The sequence below is a fragment of the Hipposideros armiger genome, unplaced genomic scaffold (genome assembly GCF_001890085.2).
Source record: "Hipposideros armiger isolate ML-2016 unplaced genomic scaffold, ASM189008v1 scaffold_70, whole genome shotgun sequence".
NCBI lineage: Eukaryota > Metazoa > Chordata > Mammalia > Chiroptera > Hipposideridae > Hipposideros > Hipposideros armiger.
This window is the reverse complement of record NW_017731420.1, coordinates 1379215-1393744: the sequence shown is the minus strand read 5'-3', so window position 1 is coordinate 1393744 and position 14530 is coordinate 1379215. Positions and strand designations below refer to the sequence as shown.

Sequence of the window (14530 nt, the reverse complement as noted above, 5' to 3'; positions counted from 1 at the left end):
CGTCCCAAGCCAGTTCTTAACCATTGTGCCACTTGGCCAGCCCTCACCGTTTTTTTTAAATTAGCTTTTTGACCAAGTGCAAATCAGTTTGCTTATGTATGTCAGTTTTTTCATCTCTTAACTTATCAAACTGAAACATGCTCTAGCTAACCTGTAATATAAGTAAATTAGGCTTAAGAAATGCCGTAGATAATTTTAAGTCTTATACAATTGGAATTTAGATCTTGGGCTTTAGAATTAGAATGAACTGGTAGGAATCCTTGCTCCTCCATTTATTTGTTGTATGACCTTGGACGCATTATTAAACCCGTTTGAAGTTCAGGTTTGTCACTTGCACAATGGGGTAATAATATCTCACAGGGTTAATAAGAGGATAAAATGTGAGTAGCCTACAAAAAGTTCTTAGCATAGTGCTTCTAACTCATTGATGATAACTATTTTTTATCATTATTAGATAATCACCTGTAATTCTAGTTAATAGTATTATTTTTCCTCCCAGAGCTTCTTTTATGTTTTAAATTGTTTATGTTTTAAAATACTAAGTTGGTTTAAAGTTGTACACTAGAACCTTACATGACATTGTCCTCAGTACTGTGTTTTGGCACTACCTTATAATGAGGGCTTTAACATTCATTTAATAGATTATGGAATTAGAACAAAACTGTATTGGATACCAGGAATATAACTGTTAACAATATCTGGTTGCTGCCCTTATAGATTTTAGAGACTAATGGGAGATGTGGACAAGTCAAGTGTATAGACAGTTGCACTGTTGTGTCATAAGTTTATGATCAACATAACAACAAGGTGCTATGGCAATACAAAAGTATGGCACCTAAATCAGTCTCGCGTGTCTGAGCTGAGAAGGGCTGTATAAGCGTAGTTCTGATGTAAAAAGGAAGTACTCTAGGGCCGGCTAAGTGGCTCAGTTGGTTAAGAGCTTGCTCAAGAGTGCGAGCTCTGAGCAACAGCAGTTCAATGCCCGGCCAGAGCTGAGCTGCTGCTGCACTGCCAACAGGTGGCAGGATGGCTCAGCTAAAAAAAAAAAAGAAGGTATACTATAAAGTACCCACCCATTCAAGACCCAGTTTAAGCACAGCCTCCTCTGGGAGGCTATCTTCACTTTTTAAAGGCAGAGTCAGAAGCTCTACTCTTTTTTTACAGCAGTTGTACTTGCCAACACTTTTCTTACAGCAGTTAACATATTGCCTTGTAATTTATTGTTCACATGTCAGTTTCTCTTAAACCTCTAACTCCTTAAAAAAACAAAATGAACAAAACTGTTCCTAATTCATCTTTGTGTCCCCAATGCCTGGTCCATTCCTTGACATGTAAATTTATAATAAATTCTCATTGAATGAATTAATAAGTGAATAGATAAATTGATTCACTCATTAAATAAATTTTTGTCAAATACCTACTTTGTGGGAGGTGTTCTAAGCATTGGGGATTCATCAGTGAAAAAGAAGTCTTCTGTCTTTATTAAACTTACATTCTAGTGGTAGGTAAAGAAGGCCAGGCATGGGCTATGAAGAATACAGAAGGATAAAAGAATGATGGAGACTTCGGTTTTAGAATGGTGATCAGACAAAGTCTCACTAAGGAGGTGACACCTGAGGAGAGACTTGATATAAGTAAAGGATCAAGCTATCGTGTGGAAGAGGATTCCAGGCAGAGAGATTCGCCAATTTAAAGGCTGGAGGAGGAACATGCTTAGAATGCTCAAGAAACAGCAAAGGAGGCCAGCATGGCTGGAACTTGATGAGTGAGAAGGAATGTGATAGGAGATGGGATTGGCAGATATTACTGAGCCAGGCCACATTTGGCCATCATAAAGATTTCAGATTTTATTCTAAGTGTGATGGGAGGCCAAATGCAGGATTTTGAGCAGGAGAGTTACACGATGTGATTGGTCTTTTCAAAGGATCAATCTGCCTTTTGTGTGGGAGACCAAAGGGGGCAAGAGTGGATGGAGGCAGTGAAGACTTAGGAGGTTGTTTTAATAGCCCAAGTGAGAGAAGATAGTGGCTTTGACTAGGATGGACCAAATAATATGTATGGGACTCTTAAGAGTAGGAACTGGTGGCATCAGCTTTTAAAACTATAAGCCTGTATCTCTAACTTAAGCATTCAAGTAGATAAAAATTTAAATTAAGGTACATGTACTTAGTAGAATAAAGGACTAAGAAATAAAGGAACTAGTTTCCTAATTCCAGCTCTACATGTGTTTTGTTTCGTTTTTCCATAGTTCTTTTGAGATATAAAATGAGGGTTTAAATTATTAAAGGTCCATGATTTTATAACTGTGAAAAAGTAAATATATAATGGATGCTTACTGTATATGGGATACTGAATGAAACATTTCAGTAGATTCAGAAGTACTGTAAGGCATTCTTATCCATAAGGTACTTATAATCTTTAGAAGAAGTAAAATCTTCTAAAAGATTTTACAAAACAGTTATGAGATCATAAATGCAGATGCAAAATTGTGTAATGAAGATTATAAATTCTACCGAAATCTGGAAAAGAGGATAATTAATAAAGACTGAATTAGCCATGAAGCTAAAAAATACTTGATTTAGGATTAGGTAGGATTTGTTAAACTGGATAGAGAGGAAAGAACATTCTGGGTAGAGAAGAAAACATGAGTAGAGGGGAAGATTTAATGGGCACAGCATTATATGGGTTTTTGGCAGCTGGAGACTCAGTTAAGGTCAGCCTGACTGTATTGGAGCATGTGTAAACAATGGGAAAATAGGATTTGCTAGATAAAGTAAGATAACATGGAGGTCATTAAAATCTAGGCAGAAATGTTTAGCTTTTAATGCAGGCATGAACTGGGAGTATTATAGATTCTTCAGTAGAAGAATTTTGTGATACACATAGTTTTCAAGAAAGATTGGTGTAGTATGTGTGCTTTGAAGTGGACATGAAACTACCTTGTCCCTAGTAGTGTGCAGGAATTTGGGATACCTTTTCTCATTGAATCATTATTATGCCAATGAAAGAAACTCAAGTTCAGAGAGTTTAAATGGATTACCTAAAGGTTTAATGCCTAATAAGTGATTGGAGCCAGGATTTGAACTAACACCTTTCTGATTCTAGAAGGTCAGGGTGGTAGAGACTCTTTAGTTAGGAGGCTTTCCTGGCAGTAACCCAGGTATGAGGTAATGAGGAATTTACTCAGTACCAGTGGGAATGCAAAAGAAGAGGTGGAACAGAGAGAGAATTTTTTGAAGAATTTGTTGACTGTATAGGAAATCAAAGAATAAACCTAAGAAGACATTGAACTTTTACTCTCAGATAGCTAATGAAGAGTACTGTGGTTGTTGGGGCTAGAGGCAGACAGGAGGGGCCAAGGAGTTGGATGAGATGGTACCTGATTTGGGAATGTCGAGTTTTAAACATCCTTAAGTATTTAAGTAGTAAAGTCAGGAAAATGTCATGATTTGGAGTCCTCAACCTATTTGACGGTTAAAGTCATAAGAATGAAGAAGTCTTCTAAAAGAGAGGCTCATGAAGGGGGAGCAAAAGACTGAGTTATAATGCTGAGTTTGTCGTGTAGGTTTAGGAAGAGGAGGGCTGTCAAGCAGCTGAGGAGACATGGAGGTTCCTGTTTTCCATATTTGCATTTTGACCTCTGTCAGACTAGGCTGTGCTTGTTTGTTTCTACTTAAATATAGTAAGCAGAATAAGTATAAATGAATTTCAGTGCATGATCAAACTTTTCAAAATAGCAGATTGTTTGAACTGTCAAACAGAATTAGTTAGTTTATTTTTATGGCCCTATTTCAGTTTATTTCTTGGTGAACATTCTAAAGAGCATCTTTTGTTATTATATTACTGACTTGAATCTTCTGTGAATTTATATTTAAAAGCTAATGGCTAGGAAACAATGGCTAATGGCAGTTCCTCAAAAAATTGAAAATAGAATTACCATATGGTACAGAATATATATAGTCAGACAGTTAAGTTCACGAACTCATCCTAGAAAAAGTGCTACATACCTCATTGCTGAATATCACTACAGTCACCTTTGAAGTACCCTCCTTGGGAAGCTATGCACCAATGCCAGTGCATAGTCTACTCTTCAAAGCCATTTTGGAGCTCTTTTTCTGGAATGGCCATCAGAACTGTCATTGTATTACCCTTGGTGTTCTGAATGTCATCAAAATGTCTGTCTTCCAATATTTCCTTTAAGAAAGAAGTCAGTGGGGGCCAGATCAGGTGAGTAGGGAGGGTGTTCCAATACAGTTATTTGTTTACTGACTAAAAACTCCCTCGTAGACAGTGCTGTATGAGCTGGTGCATTGTCGTGATGCAAGAGTCATGAATTGTTGGCGAAATGTTGTCTAACAGGTTGTCTAACTTTTTCACGCAGCCTTTTCAGCACTTCTAAATAGTAAACTTGGTTAACTGTTTGTCCAGTTGGTACAAATTCGTAATGAATAATCCCTCTGATATCAGAAAAGGTTGGCAACATTGTTGTAACAAGTTTGCGAACTTAATTGTCAGACCTCCTCTGTGTGTGTGCGCATGCGCACACACTATACAAAATGTAATATCATTGTCTTAAAGGAAGGAAATGCTGATACATGCTACAACATAGATGAACCTTGAAAACATTATGCTGAGTGAAATAAGCCAAACACAAAGACCATATATTTCATGATTCTGCCTACTTACAGGAGGTACCTAGAATATAGGCTAATTCAAAGTGGCAGAAAGTAGAATAGAAGTTGTCGAGTACTGGGGGAAGGGAGGACTAAGGAGTTATTTTTTAAAGGGCACAGAGTTTCTGTTTGGGAAGATGATAATGTTCTGGAAATGGATGTAGGTGATGATTGCACAACACTGTGAATGTACTTAATGCCACTGAAAAATGATTAAAATGGTAAATTCTGTGTACATTTATCACAATTTAAAAACAAATAACTTTGGTATAATGTTATAAACATTATTGTGGCTGTTTTAATAGTGTTAACATGTTCTGTCTTTAATGTGCTCTTTTGTTTGTTTATTTTGTCATTATATTCTTTGTTATGCATTTGTTGATAATTTACCTATCTTAATTCTTATTTTAAAATCAGTTAGCAGCCTTCTATTTCATCAGTTTCCATTTCTTGAGCTTTACCTAAAGCTTTAGGTTATTTTGGATAACTTTGGCTCTTAGGATAACATTTGTATGTGTATGCTTATATTAAAATTAGTAATAATAGAAGTATTTTTCATTATTAAAAATATAATATGCTCATACTATTGTTCAGAATTAAGAAACCCAGCTGTTGTAGAAAAGTCTCCCTTCATTGCAGTATTTTACTTGCAGGATGAAGATGAGCTGGATTCCCACACCATGGTGAAAACTAGTTCGGAAAGTGTGGGCACAATGCGGGCCACAAGCACAATGAGTGAAGGGGCGCAGACCATGATTGAACATAACAGCACGATGTTAGAATCTGACTTGGGGACCATGGTTATAAACAGTGAGGATGAAGAAGAAGAAGATGGAACTATGAAAAGTATGTCGCTTATCCCCACTGAATAATTTTTATTTTGAAAGTATACTTCTATGGAAACTAGGATAGTTCTGTGTTATTTTTTTATGGCCAGTTGTCGAAAATTTTGTTTCTTTGCTTTATTTAACAGTAAAAAGAGTACGGAAGAAATGAACTTAAAAAAATTGTTTTAAGTATAACAAAAAGTAGCACGTCTTTAACTTAAGGTTATGGAACTTTTTTCTCTCGAAGGATGCTAAACTATGACTTAATTTAATTTGTAAAGTATTTTAGAGAAAAATATAGTGTTTCTAACATTTACTTTTCCAGTTAAAAAAGTGAAAGTAAAATTCTCTTCCAGTAAATACAACATAATTTTATTTCATGTTGTCTAAGTTATCAATTAATCTTCAGTGACAGAAGTGTACAAGCTAAGATATAAGGGCTGACATGAGAAAAAAAAGAAACAGTACAAAGAAGGACCAAGAGACAGGACTACTCATGCATAAAATTCATTTTCATGCATATTTACTACTGCTTGTCATGTGTGAGGCACAGTGCTGGGGTGCTGCAGGGGCTACCGTGATGATTGAGACATTCTCTCTGATGCCATTGTTTACACACTGATGAAGATAGAGATACTCTCACAGGCCAGCACTTTTTATTTTTTTAAAGATTTTATTGGGGAACTGGGGGAGAGGAACAGTGTTGGGGAATCGGGGAAGGGGAACAAACAAATTGCTTCCCTTTTGTTCTTCAGTCTAGTTGTGGAGGACGTCGCTTCATTGGCGCATGTTGGTATTATCATTGTGCTCTTCCCGGCTGAAGCAGTCACTTGCTGGCCATTGGACGGCCTCTCATGGCAGCTCATGGTAGCTTCCGGCAGCCCACTGCAGCAGGGGCTGCAGCCTACACTGACGCCGGCGACTCATGGCAGCAGGGCGCTCCTGGTCGAGCTGTTGTTCACCATGTTAGCTGTAGAGGGCGCAGTGTCACTGGCCCTCATGTGGGATCCGAACCTGGGCCCTGCTGCTTAGAGCTGGCGTCCCAAGCCAACTCCTAACCAATGTGCTACTTGACTGACCCAGGCTAGCACTTCTTTATACAATATATATGGCTTTGAAAGATTGCAGTTAATGTGTAAGACATTGTGATTTCAGTTAGAGACAAAAACGGATTAATTACCTCTTGGTGCCTACTGACCTTTCTCTTCCCCCACCACTCTAGTCATATGTGGTTAATGTCAAAGTCGGAGCCCAAGGCAGTTTTCCACTACACAAGACAGCAAGGCATAGAAGCAGTAATACATGATTTCTTGCATTGTAGGACCTAGAAAGTTATAGATATTTAAGTGCTTTGCTGCTATTTATAAAATGTATATAGTTAGGAATTTACTCTCTGACATTTCTGGATTGTTTGTTTGTTGCCTACCCCTTTCTTTTTGCTACTCCTTTGAGGTTGCTTGATAAGTATTAGGTCATAGCTTTAAGTCATTTAGCTCACTGCCATTGCTTTCCTCATATTTCCTGGTATCTAGCCCATTATGGTTGTATACATTTGAAAGGGAGGATCATGAAGCACAAGATGCAAACAGGTTGCGTATAATTAATGCTAGGTGTGTGTGGGGTGGTAATGAATTTTTCTATCTCCCATGACTGGCGGGTCTTCTATGGCTCTGCCCAGGATTTCCGGAGATTTCTAGCTAGGCCTCTGACTAGCATAGGATTTCTGCATTCCTAACATGCTGACTCAACTGCATTGGATGGTCTTGTGGCCTCCAAAGACAGCTAGTTTTAATGGTACATGTCATATGCCCTGTGGATAAAAAATACCCTATGATATGACAGTTTACGTCACTTTTCCACAAGCTGATGTAATTCTTTTAGTCAAACTTGATGATTCTTTTTTTTTTCTAAGCACTCATAATGACTTCTTTATTTAAAATGACATTGAATTAGCTCATCCAAACTTGATGATTCTTAGCAGACCATTTAGAAAGTCACTGAGTGCTGTGTTGTAACTCTAGTGAACTACACATACAACCTTTCCATGCAGTCAAATAGTTGAACATCAGCATATAAACAGTGGTTAAAAAATGAGTCTTTATGGAATTTAATTCATATTAGATTGTTATATTTCAAGGAAGAGACATATGATGATTTATCATTATTATACTTTAAAATTACATCACAGATTTCTGTTAATTTTGCGTAGTGACTTCTAGCTTTGACAGCCACAGAAGTCATTCACTATATGTTATAATTTTATGTCCTAAGTATGATTTTTTTTTTGGAAAATCATATTGAAATCTTATTTCAATATGATCATATGTTTGTGTGATCATCTTATTGAGATCTTATTGAAAGCTCATGTTTAAGTTGATCACATAGTGGTTTATATAGTTGTTGTTTTATGTACCTTCAGCAAGTTTTAAATCCCATGAGCCAACTTTCCATGTAGTTTAAGTTTCTGCAATTTAGACATCATTCTGTAATGTGGGACTTCATGCTCCCCCAAATCTAATCAAATGGTGTTAGTGTAACCCACAAGGATTGTCACACTGTAGTATAGCAATAATGAAGTTATGGGGAGAACTTACGTTTCCTGAAACCACATAATTAATTTTAGTTTTGGTTTTCCTCATGACCTAAATCTTCTTTAAAACTTAGGTTAATTGGTCTGAGCTCTCGGGTTATGTCACATCAGTCAAAGCCTTATTTGGTATTGTGTCTTTATCATTTTTGTTCCCTAAAAAAATTATAGCAATATATTTAAAAAATTTTTTTAAATCTCTAAAATGTTATATTGTGTGCTGAGGATCCTGATTTCCATTGGAGTTTCAAATGAGTCGCCTGAGGCCCGGCCGAGTGGCTCAGTTGGTTAAGAGCTTGCACAAGAGTGCGAGCTCTGAGCAACAGCGGTTCAATGCTCCAGCTGAGTTGCTGCTGAGCTTCCAAATGAGTCGCCTGATTTAATATTCTTGTCAATTTAAATTGTTTGCATATTCTTTGACTGTATCCATGAAGACAGAAATTACAAACCTGTTTTCCTCATGTCTGAAAAATGTGGTTATTTAACTTTAGGAAGCAAAATTATTAAAAGATCTTTTGAAGGAAAGTGGAGAAAAGTGACTACAAATATTTGAAATTTGATCTGGTGTTTTTTTTTAAATGGGCGTGAACCCTGAGGGCATGTCCCAAGACCTCTCTAAACCTGCTTTCAGTGGTGATAACATTCCTTTTCCCCTTCCTCTCCCTCTCTTCCCATTCTCATCTCTCTCAACCTCCTGGTTACCCATACATGGCCTAGCTTCAGCTGGGTAACCAAGATCTTTCACAATCTGGCACCAGCCAATATTTACACGTGAATCTCTACTGCCTCCTGTATTATACTTTATCCAGGTTGGTCTATTCCAGTTGTAATACAAATGATTGACAGTGAGTATAAGCAGGTTGTGTGTCATTAAGGAAATCAACATTTAAGACTTTTTATCCTAATGCAGTAGATTAGGACCAGGTCAAGAATCCATGTCATCAAATTGATGAGGCAGTAGAGATTACTTATTTATGGGTGACGCTGGGAGAACAATTGTTTTAGCAAAGGGAAGACTGGGGCCTGTTACCCTGTTCAGCCCAGATCTACTCAGCTCTGTCTCTGTGGTACAATTTTCTTGTCTTACAGAGTTAGGGCTGGATTGTTAGCTCTAGTTGCCTTGAGGGGAAACTATCTTTTGTTGGTTTCCAAAGAAGAGCTATACTCTCCAGTCAGGTTAGAGGCTATGTTTTGTGGCTTTAGCTACTCTCTTACTTATATCCTTAACTCTTCTACCCTATTGGTCTTCTTTTCACCCTCTCCTGGCAAACTGTGGCTGCTGAGTGCTGATGGAGACAGGCTCACATATGTACAGATGAGGACCACCAGTTATGACCTTCAGCCCACTGGGGCCCTTGGAGCTTTCCTGTAGGCCTGTGTTTTTCTGCTCAGCTCTTTCTCATTCTACAAAGTGGCTATTTTTGACCTTCACTAAATCTCTTCCTGTCACCCCTCCTCTCAGTTTCAGTAGATGACCTTGCTTCCTGTTTCCAGAAAAAAATTTAACATTATCATGTGACAATGTGGAGAAGTCATATAGGTGTTTTAAACGTGTACTTTGGAATAAGATAGGAAAATTAGAGTCGTCCTTAACGTCTCTCGTCCCTCACCCCCTCATTGAATTAACATCAGGTCTCATCGCTTCTGCCTCCTAAAGATCTCTGTCCTCTTCTCACCATCTCTGCTTGTCTTTCTCTAGTGTAGGTCCTCCTCGTGTTGCACTTACAAGGCTTCCTGCTTGATTCTCTGCCTCCAGTCTTGGGCTTCCTCTCTCCATACAGATCTCAGCATCTCGCTTTTGCTTTTGGCCCTCCAGTGACTCCTCATTGCTCTTGGTATAGAGCCCAACCTGGATTAAAAGGCCATTTGTGCTCTGGTCTCTGCTTCCCTTTTTATTCTCATGTCTCACTATTCCTTCTAGTTCCTCAGCTCTTAAAATGCTTGTCCTTACCTTTGGGCTTTTACTCTGCCCAGATCCCTTTGTTTTGCACTGCCCAGTACATCCCTCTGTTGGGATTCCTGCTTCCTTGGCTAATTCGTATTCATCCTCTCAGTCTCAGTCAAGAAGTGGCTTCGTCCACTCACCCAGACGAGGGATGGATGCCGCTCCCATCGGCTACCATCTCACTTCACACTTTCATTCTGAATAGCAGTTGTCACACTGTATTACAGTTACCTATTTCTGTGTGATTATCTGTTTATTCCCCACTTAATAACAATACCTAATACAATAGTAAGAGTTCCCTAAATATTTTCTGAGCAAATGATGCAGTGTAGTGGAAAGAGCATGGGATTTAAAGTCAGACCACTTTTAATTGTGTGTTAATCTTTTCTGAGCTTCAGTGATTTATATTTGTGTGTGTGTGTGTGTGTGTGTGTGTGTGTGTGTGTGTGGATTGATTTAGGTAAATAGTATGTAAAGCACTAGCAGAGTTCTTTAAATACAGTAAGTAATTAATAAAGAATAATCTTCACCTGACTACTCTGTCAGTTTGTCCTTCCAATAACTTGGGAAACTGGAACATCTGGAGGGCCCGGACCCACTTCCTGCGCAGCGAGGGAGGCCTGATCTTCCTGGCACTGGAGATGCTGAGCCACTGAACAGCTCTGTTCTTTTCCTTCCCAAGGCAAATTCTTGCTCCAGTCTTTCAGTGCCTCCTCCAAGACCTTGTTCCATCTCTCTTTATTCAGTAAGATAGCCAGAGGGGATTCTATGGAGACTAATGGTCTCCAAAATGAACAGAATAGCACAAACACAAATACAAGCAATTTGATGGCAAGATGAGGAAACAGTAAGGGAGCGTTCAGCTGATCTGATATCTCCCTATTGGGAATATGATCAGTAATGTGTATCTTGATAAGTTGCAGGCAAGGGAACTGGGTTCCGCTGTTTGTGAAATTTGATGTCTCTTTGAGAAATGGGAAAAGTGCCACGGAAGCATGAAAGAGTATATTTAAATTTTATTTTACTTATTTTTATTTTCAGAAAATAGAAAAAAGGTAAATTTCTCAGGTGATAGCTGTCAGTAATTGAGGGTCTAATATGGGCCAAACACTGTGCTCAAGACTTTGCATACATTATTTTATTGACTCTTCACAAGTACCTTGTAAAGTAGGATGCCACTATCATTTACCACTAAGGAAACTGAGATTTGGGAATCCTAAATGACTTGTTCAAGATTTCATAGCAAGTAAGTGGTGGAACCAGGTTTGACCCCAAAATCACATCACTGCTCTGGAGCTCGTGAGCTTGACATCCCTCTTGGACAGGATTCTAGAACATCTGTGAGTTCTTTAGGAAATGAAACCTGGATCATTATAAGTCAGCTCAGGTTAAGTGGGAACAAATCATATCAGAGTAATATAATTTCCTTTTTTTGACAGCATCACTAAAATTCTAGGTCAGAGAAAAGGCAGCGTTTGCATTTTGTGTTTAGGATTTTGGAAGAGAATTTGACAACGTCTTTGATGATATCCTTGTAAACAATATGTGGTTGATAGTTCTGTTGTAAGGTTTGAACAGTTACACCCAAATGGCCTTGTATCAGTCAGGGTTTATTGGAGGAAACAGAAACTACTCTAGGTATTATAAACATATAGAAATTTAAGTCAGAGATCTGGATATTAATCAAATCAATGGAAGGGTTGAAAAAGAGGGCTGTGTAAGCTAGGCCTCCAGGAATGACTCCCCAACACTGCAAAAGTGACCCTATATGCAACTACTATGGCTGCTGCAGTCAGGAAGACAGTGAATCCAGAGGCTGCCATTGGCACTGTTGAATTCAATAATCCAGATTGATCTCAATCCCTGTTGCTATTCAGGGGTTAGAAAGCTACCACTGCTTTGGCAATCACCCCTTAGCACCTGTGAGGCTAGTGACTGATGCTGCTGTAAAACAAAAACAAAAAAAACATGTCTCCATAACTGTGTTTGTCAGAAAGAAATAACGGAGGTAGCAGCCTCATGGCCTCTGCTTCATTGGTTGCTTTCCTGGTTGTGAAAAAGTACACTTATCCCGGATAAGGTGCAAGGAGTTCTAGAAATGCAGTGTTGAACTTGCCAGCCTCTACAAAAAGAAGGCTCACCAGAGGCAGTGGCACAGTGCTAAATAATAAATTATTGTCAACCAGAAGAATCCTCATTGTGTGTGCTATAAGGCTTAGGCCTCAGCCCTGGCCGGTTCAGCCTTTTTTGTACAAACTTGGATTAAGCTATAGAGTAAAAAGTCCATTAGAACTGCAAATGACATAAAATGGAGCGAAATAAAAATACATCCTGAGACAGAATCAGGATCTTAAGAGATCTCCACAGTCTGGAACAGTGGCAGTAGACTTGATTTACAAGATAAACCCAAGTTTGGGGTCCATGTAACTAACCTCACAAGTGTACATCATGGCAGTGGCCTCTCAGAGTTGCTGGTTCTATAGACCAGAGCAGGGCCTGGGCATTGTTATTTTAAAAATAGATAAAAAAATTAAAGCATGAAAACTCTATAAATACTTTGAGGTGTCGCTAGGACTGATAACCACTTTTTAGAACAAGGAAATAGGCAGCTTCACTCTACTCTCAGTGCCTAGAACAGCGGTTCTCAACCTTCCTCATGCTGCAACCCCTTAATCCAGTTCCTCATGTTGTGGTGACCCCCAACCATAAAATTATTTTCGTTGCTACTCTATAACTGTAATTTTGCTACTGATATGAATCGTAATGTAAATATCTTCTTGTTTTCCGATGGTCTTAGGCGACCCCTGTGAAAGGGTCGTTCGACCCCCCAAGGGGTCGCGCCCCACAGGTTGAGAACCGCTGGCCTAGAACTTATCTGGAGTATTTAGGAAGGATGGAGACACAGCGGGGCACATTTAGCGGACAGCAGACTGGCTGGTGAAGTAGGTGGAGTCCATGCTGCATTGAAAATAGGTGGAGGAATAACATGTTTAGGTTGTATATTGTTTATTTATATTATCTTTTGATAGCTCTCTTTATCAATGATTAGATATTGGGTTAAATAATTTTAATTGAAGACATATTTTTAAAGTTTCTCCTTTGCATGTGCCTATAACACATAGTGATTTTTAAAATATATCACAACTTATTGTTTCATTTTGACAGTACAAACGTGTATTGTAGTTTCACTAAATAGCAAGAGAGAGCTAATTAGGGTCTGCTTTAGAGTTTTAGGAGTTTGTCCTGGAAATTAAGTCCAGATTGATTTTAAAAGGGTTTAGAAGGGATACCAAGAAGGGGAGACTGCCCATGAGATGTCCCAGCTCCCTACTTCATCTGATGTCCATAGATAGAAGTGGAAGCATGAGACCATGCGCTCTGTACAATGGCTTTCATGCCCCGTTCTGCGCTTAGTGACATCTCTCCCAGTTCTGGCTTCGATCCTGTCCCTCCTCCTTCCAAAGTCTATTTCAGAAAGGATCAAATATACAAGATGTAAAATGCTTAATAATGTTTAACGTTCATGAAATATTTACATTGTTTTCCAAAACTTACAAAGCTTTGAGCCAAAGGATCATTAGGATAGAACTTCAGATGCCAAGAAGTGATATGCCAGGATAGTAGAGTGTGAAGGGGAATCACTTTCCCATTTCTCCAGAGATCTTGCCATTCTTTCCTGAAAAACTGTTGTATGTGTCTTTAATTGGTAATGTTAACCTTGCCCACAACATAGCCATAAAGATGAGAACAGTAAACTGCAGGTCTCACTTGCAGCTGGGTGCGAATACCCATACCGTAGTATTAGTGGTCCGTGAGAAGCCCTTCCTTTCCTCTGCAGAGGTAGCAAGGTGTGGCTGCAGTGGTTGGGAGTCACTTGTGGTCTGCTTTTGTGTTCTCCTGGTCTGTGGAATGCTTAATGATGTGCGACCGAGCTTGGGCCTGTCAATGTAGATATTTTGGTCTTAGGGTACAAGTTTTACTAGAACAGAGCACAGGCAAGCATGCAAATATTAGTCTTCCTCGTACCAATGAAAATTTGTCTTTTCTGTAAAGGCCTCCAAAAAAAGGATTTCCACAGACACATAGTGGCCATTATAGTGCTCATTACTCACACAGGAAATCATTCCTTTTATTTAACTAAAATCCTTGGGCTTCAGTTTGTCTGTTTCCTTTTATTCTACCCTCATTGGAGATGGAAAACAGCTGGTCACTATTTTCTGCATAAGAACACTTCAAATATACTTGGATACTTATTAAATTGTATCCTTAGACTTTTCTTTTCCTGGCTGAACGATTTCAGTCCCTTTAACCTTTGTGCAGGTATTATTTTTTAAGCTTTTAATCCTTTTTTATGAATAGCCTCTGGATCTTCTCCTTGTTGTCTCTATCGTACTTTGTTTTAAAATTCAATCGGAACTTAAGAAAAAGCTGATGTCAGTAGCTTCTGTATTAACATCCTGTTATACACACACACACACACACACACACACACACACAC

At 38.6% G+C, this 14530-nt stretch overlaps 1 protein-coding gene across 2 annotated transcripts in view; it reads left to right on the top strand.

Annotated features, from left to right (window-relative positions):
- STK3 (serine/threonine kinase 3) overlaps window positions 1–14530 on the top strand; it is a 322284-nt gene that overhangs the window by 212724 nt on the left and 95030 nt on the right. For both annotated transcript variants that reach the window (XM_019642571.1, XM_019642572.1), the window contains exon 9: window positions 5327–5519. In XM_019642571.1, the coding sequence (XP_019498116.1) occupies window positions 5327–5519 (193 nt within the window). The remainder of the gene's footprint in view (window positions 1–5326; window positions 5520–14530) is intronic.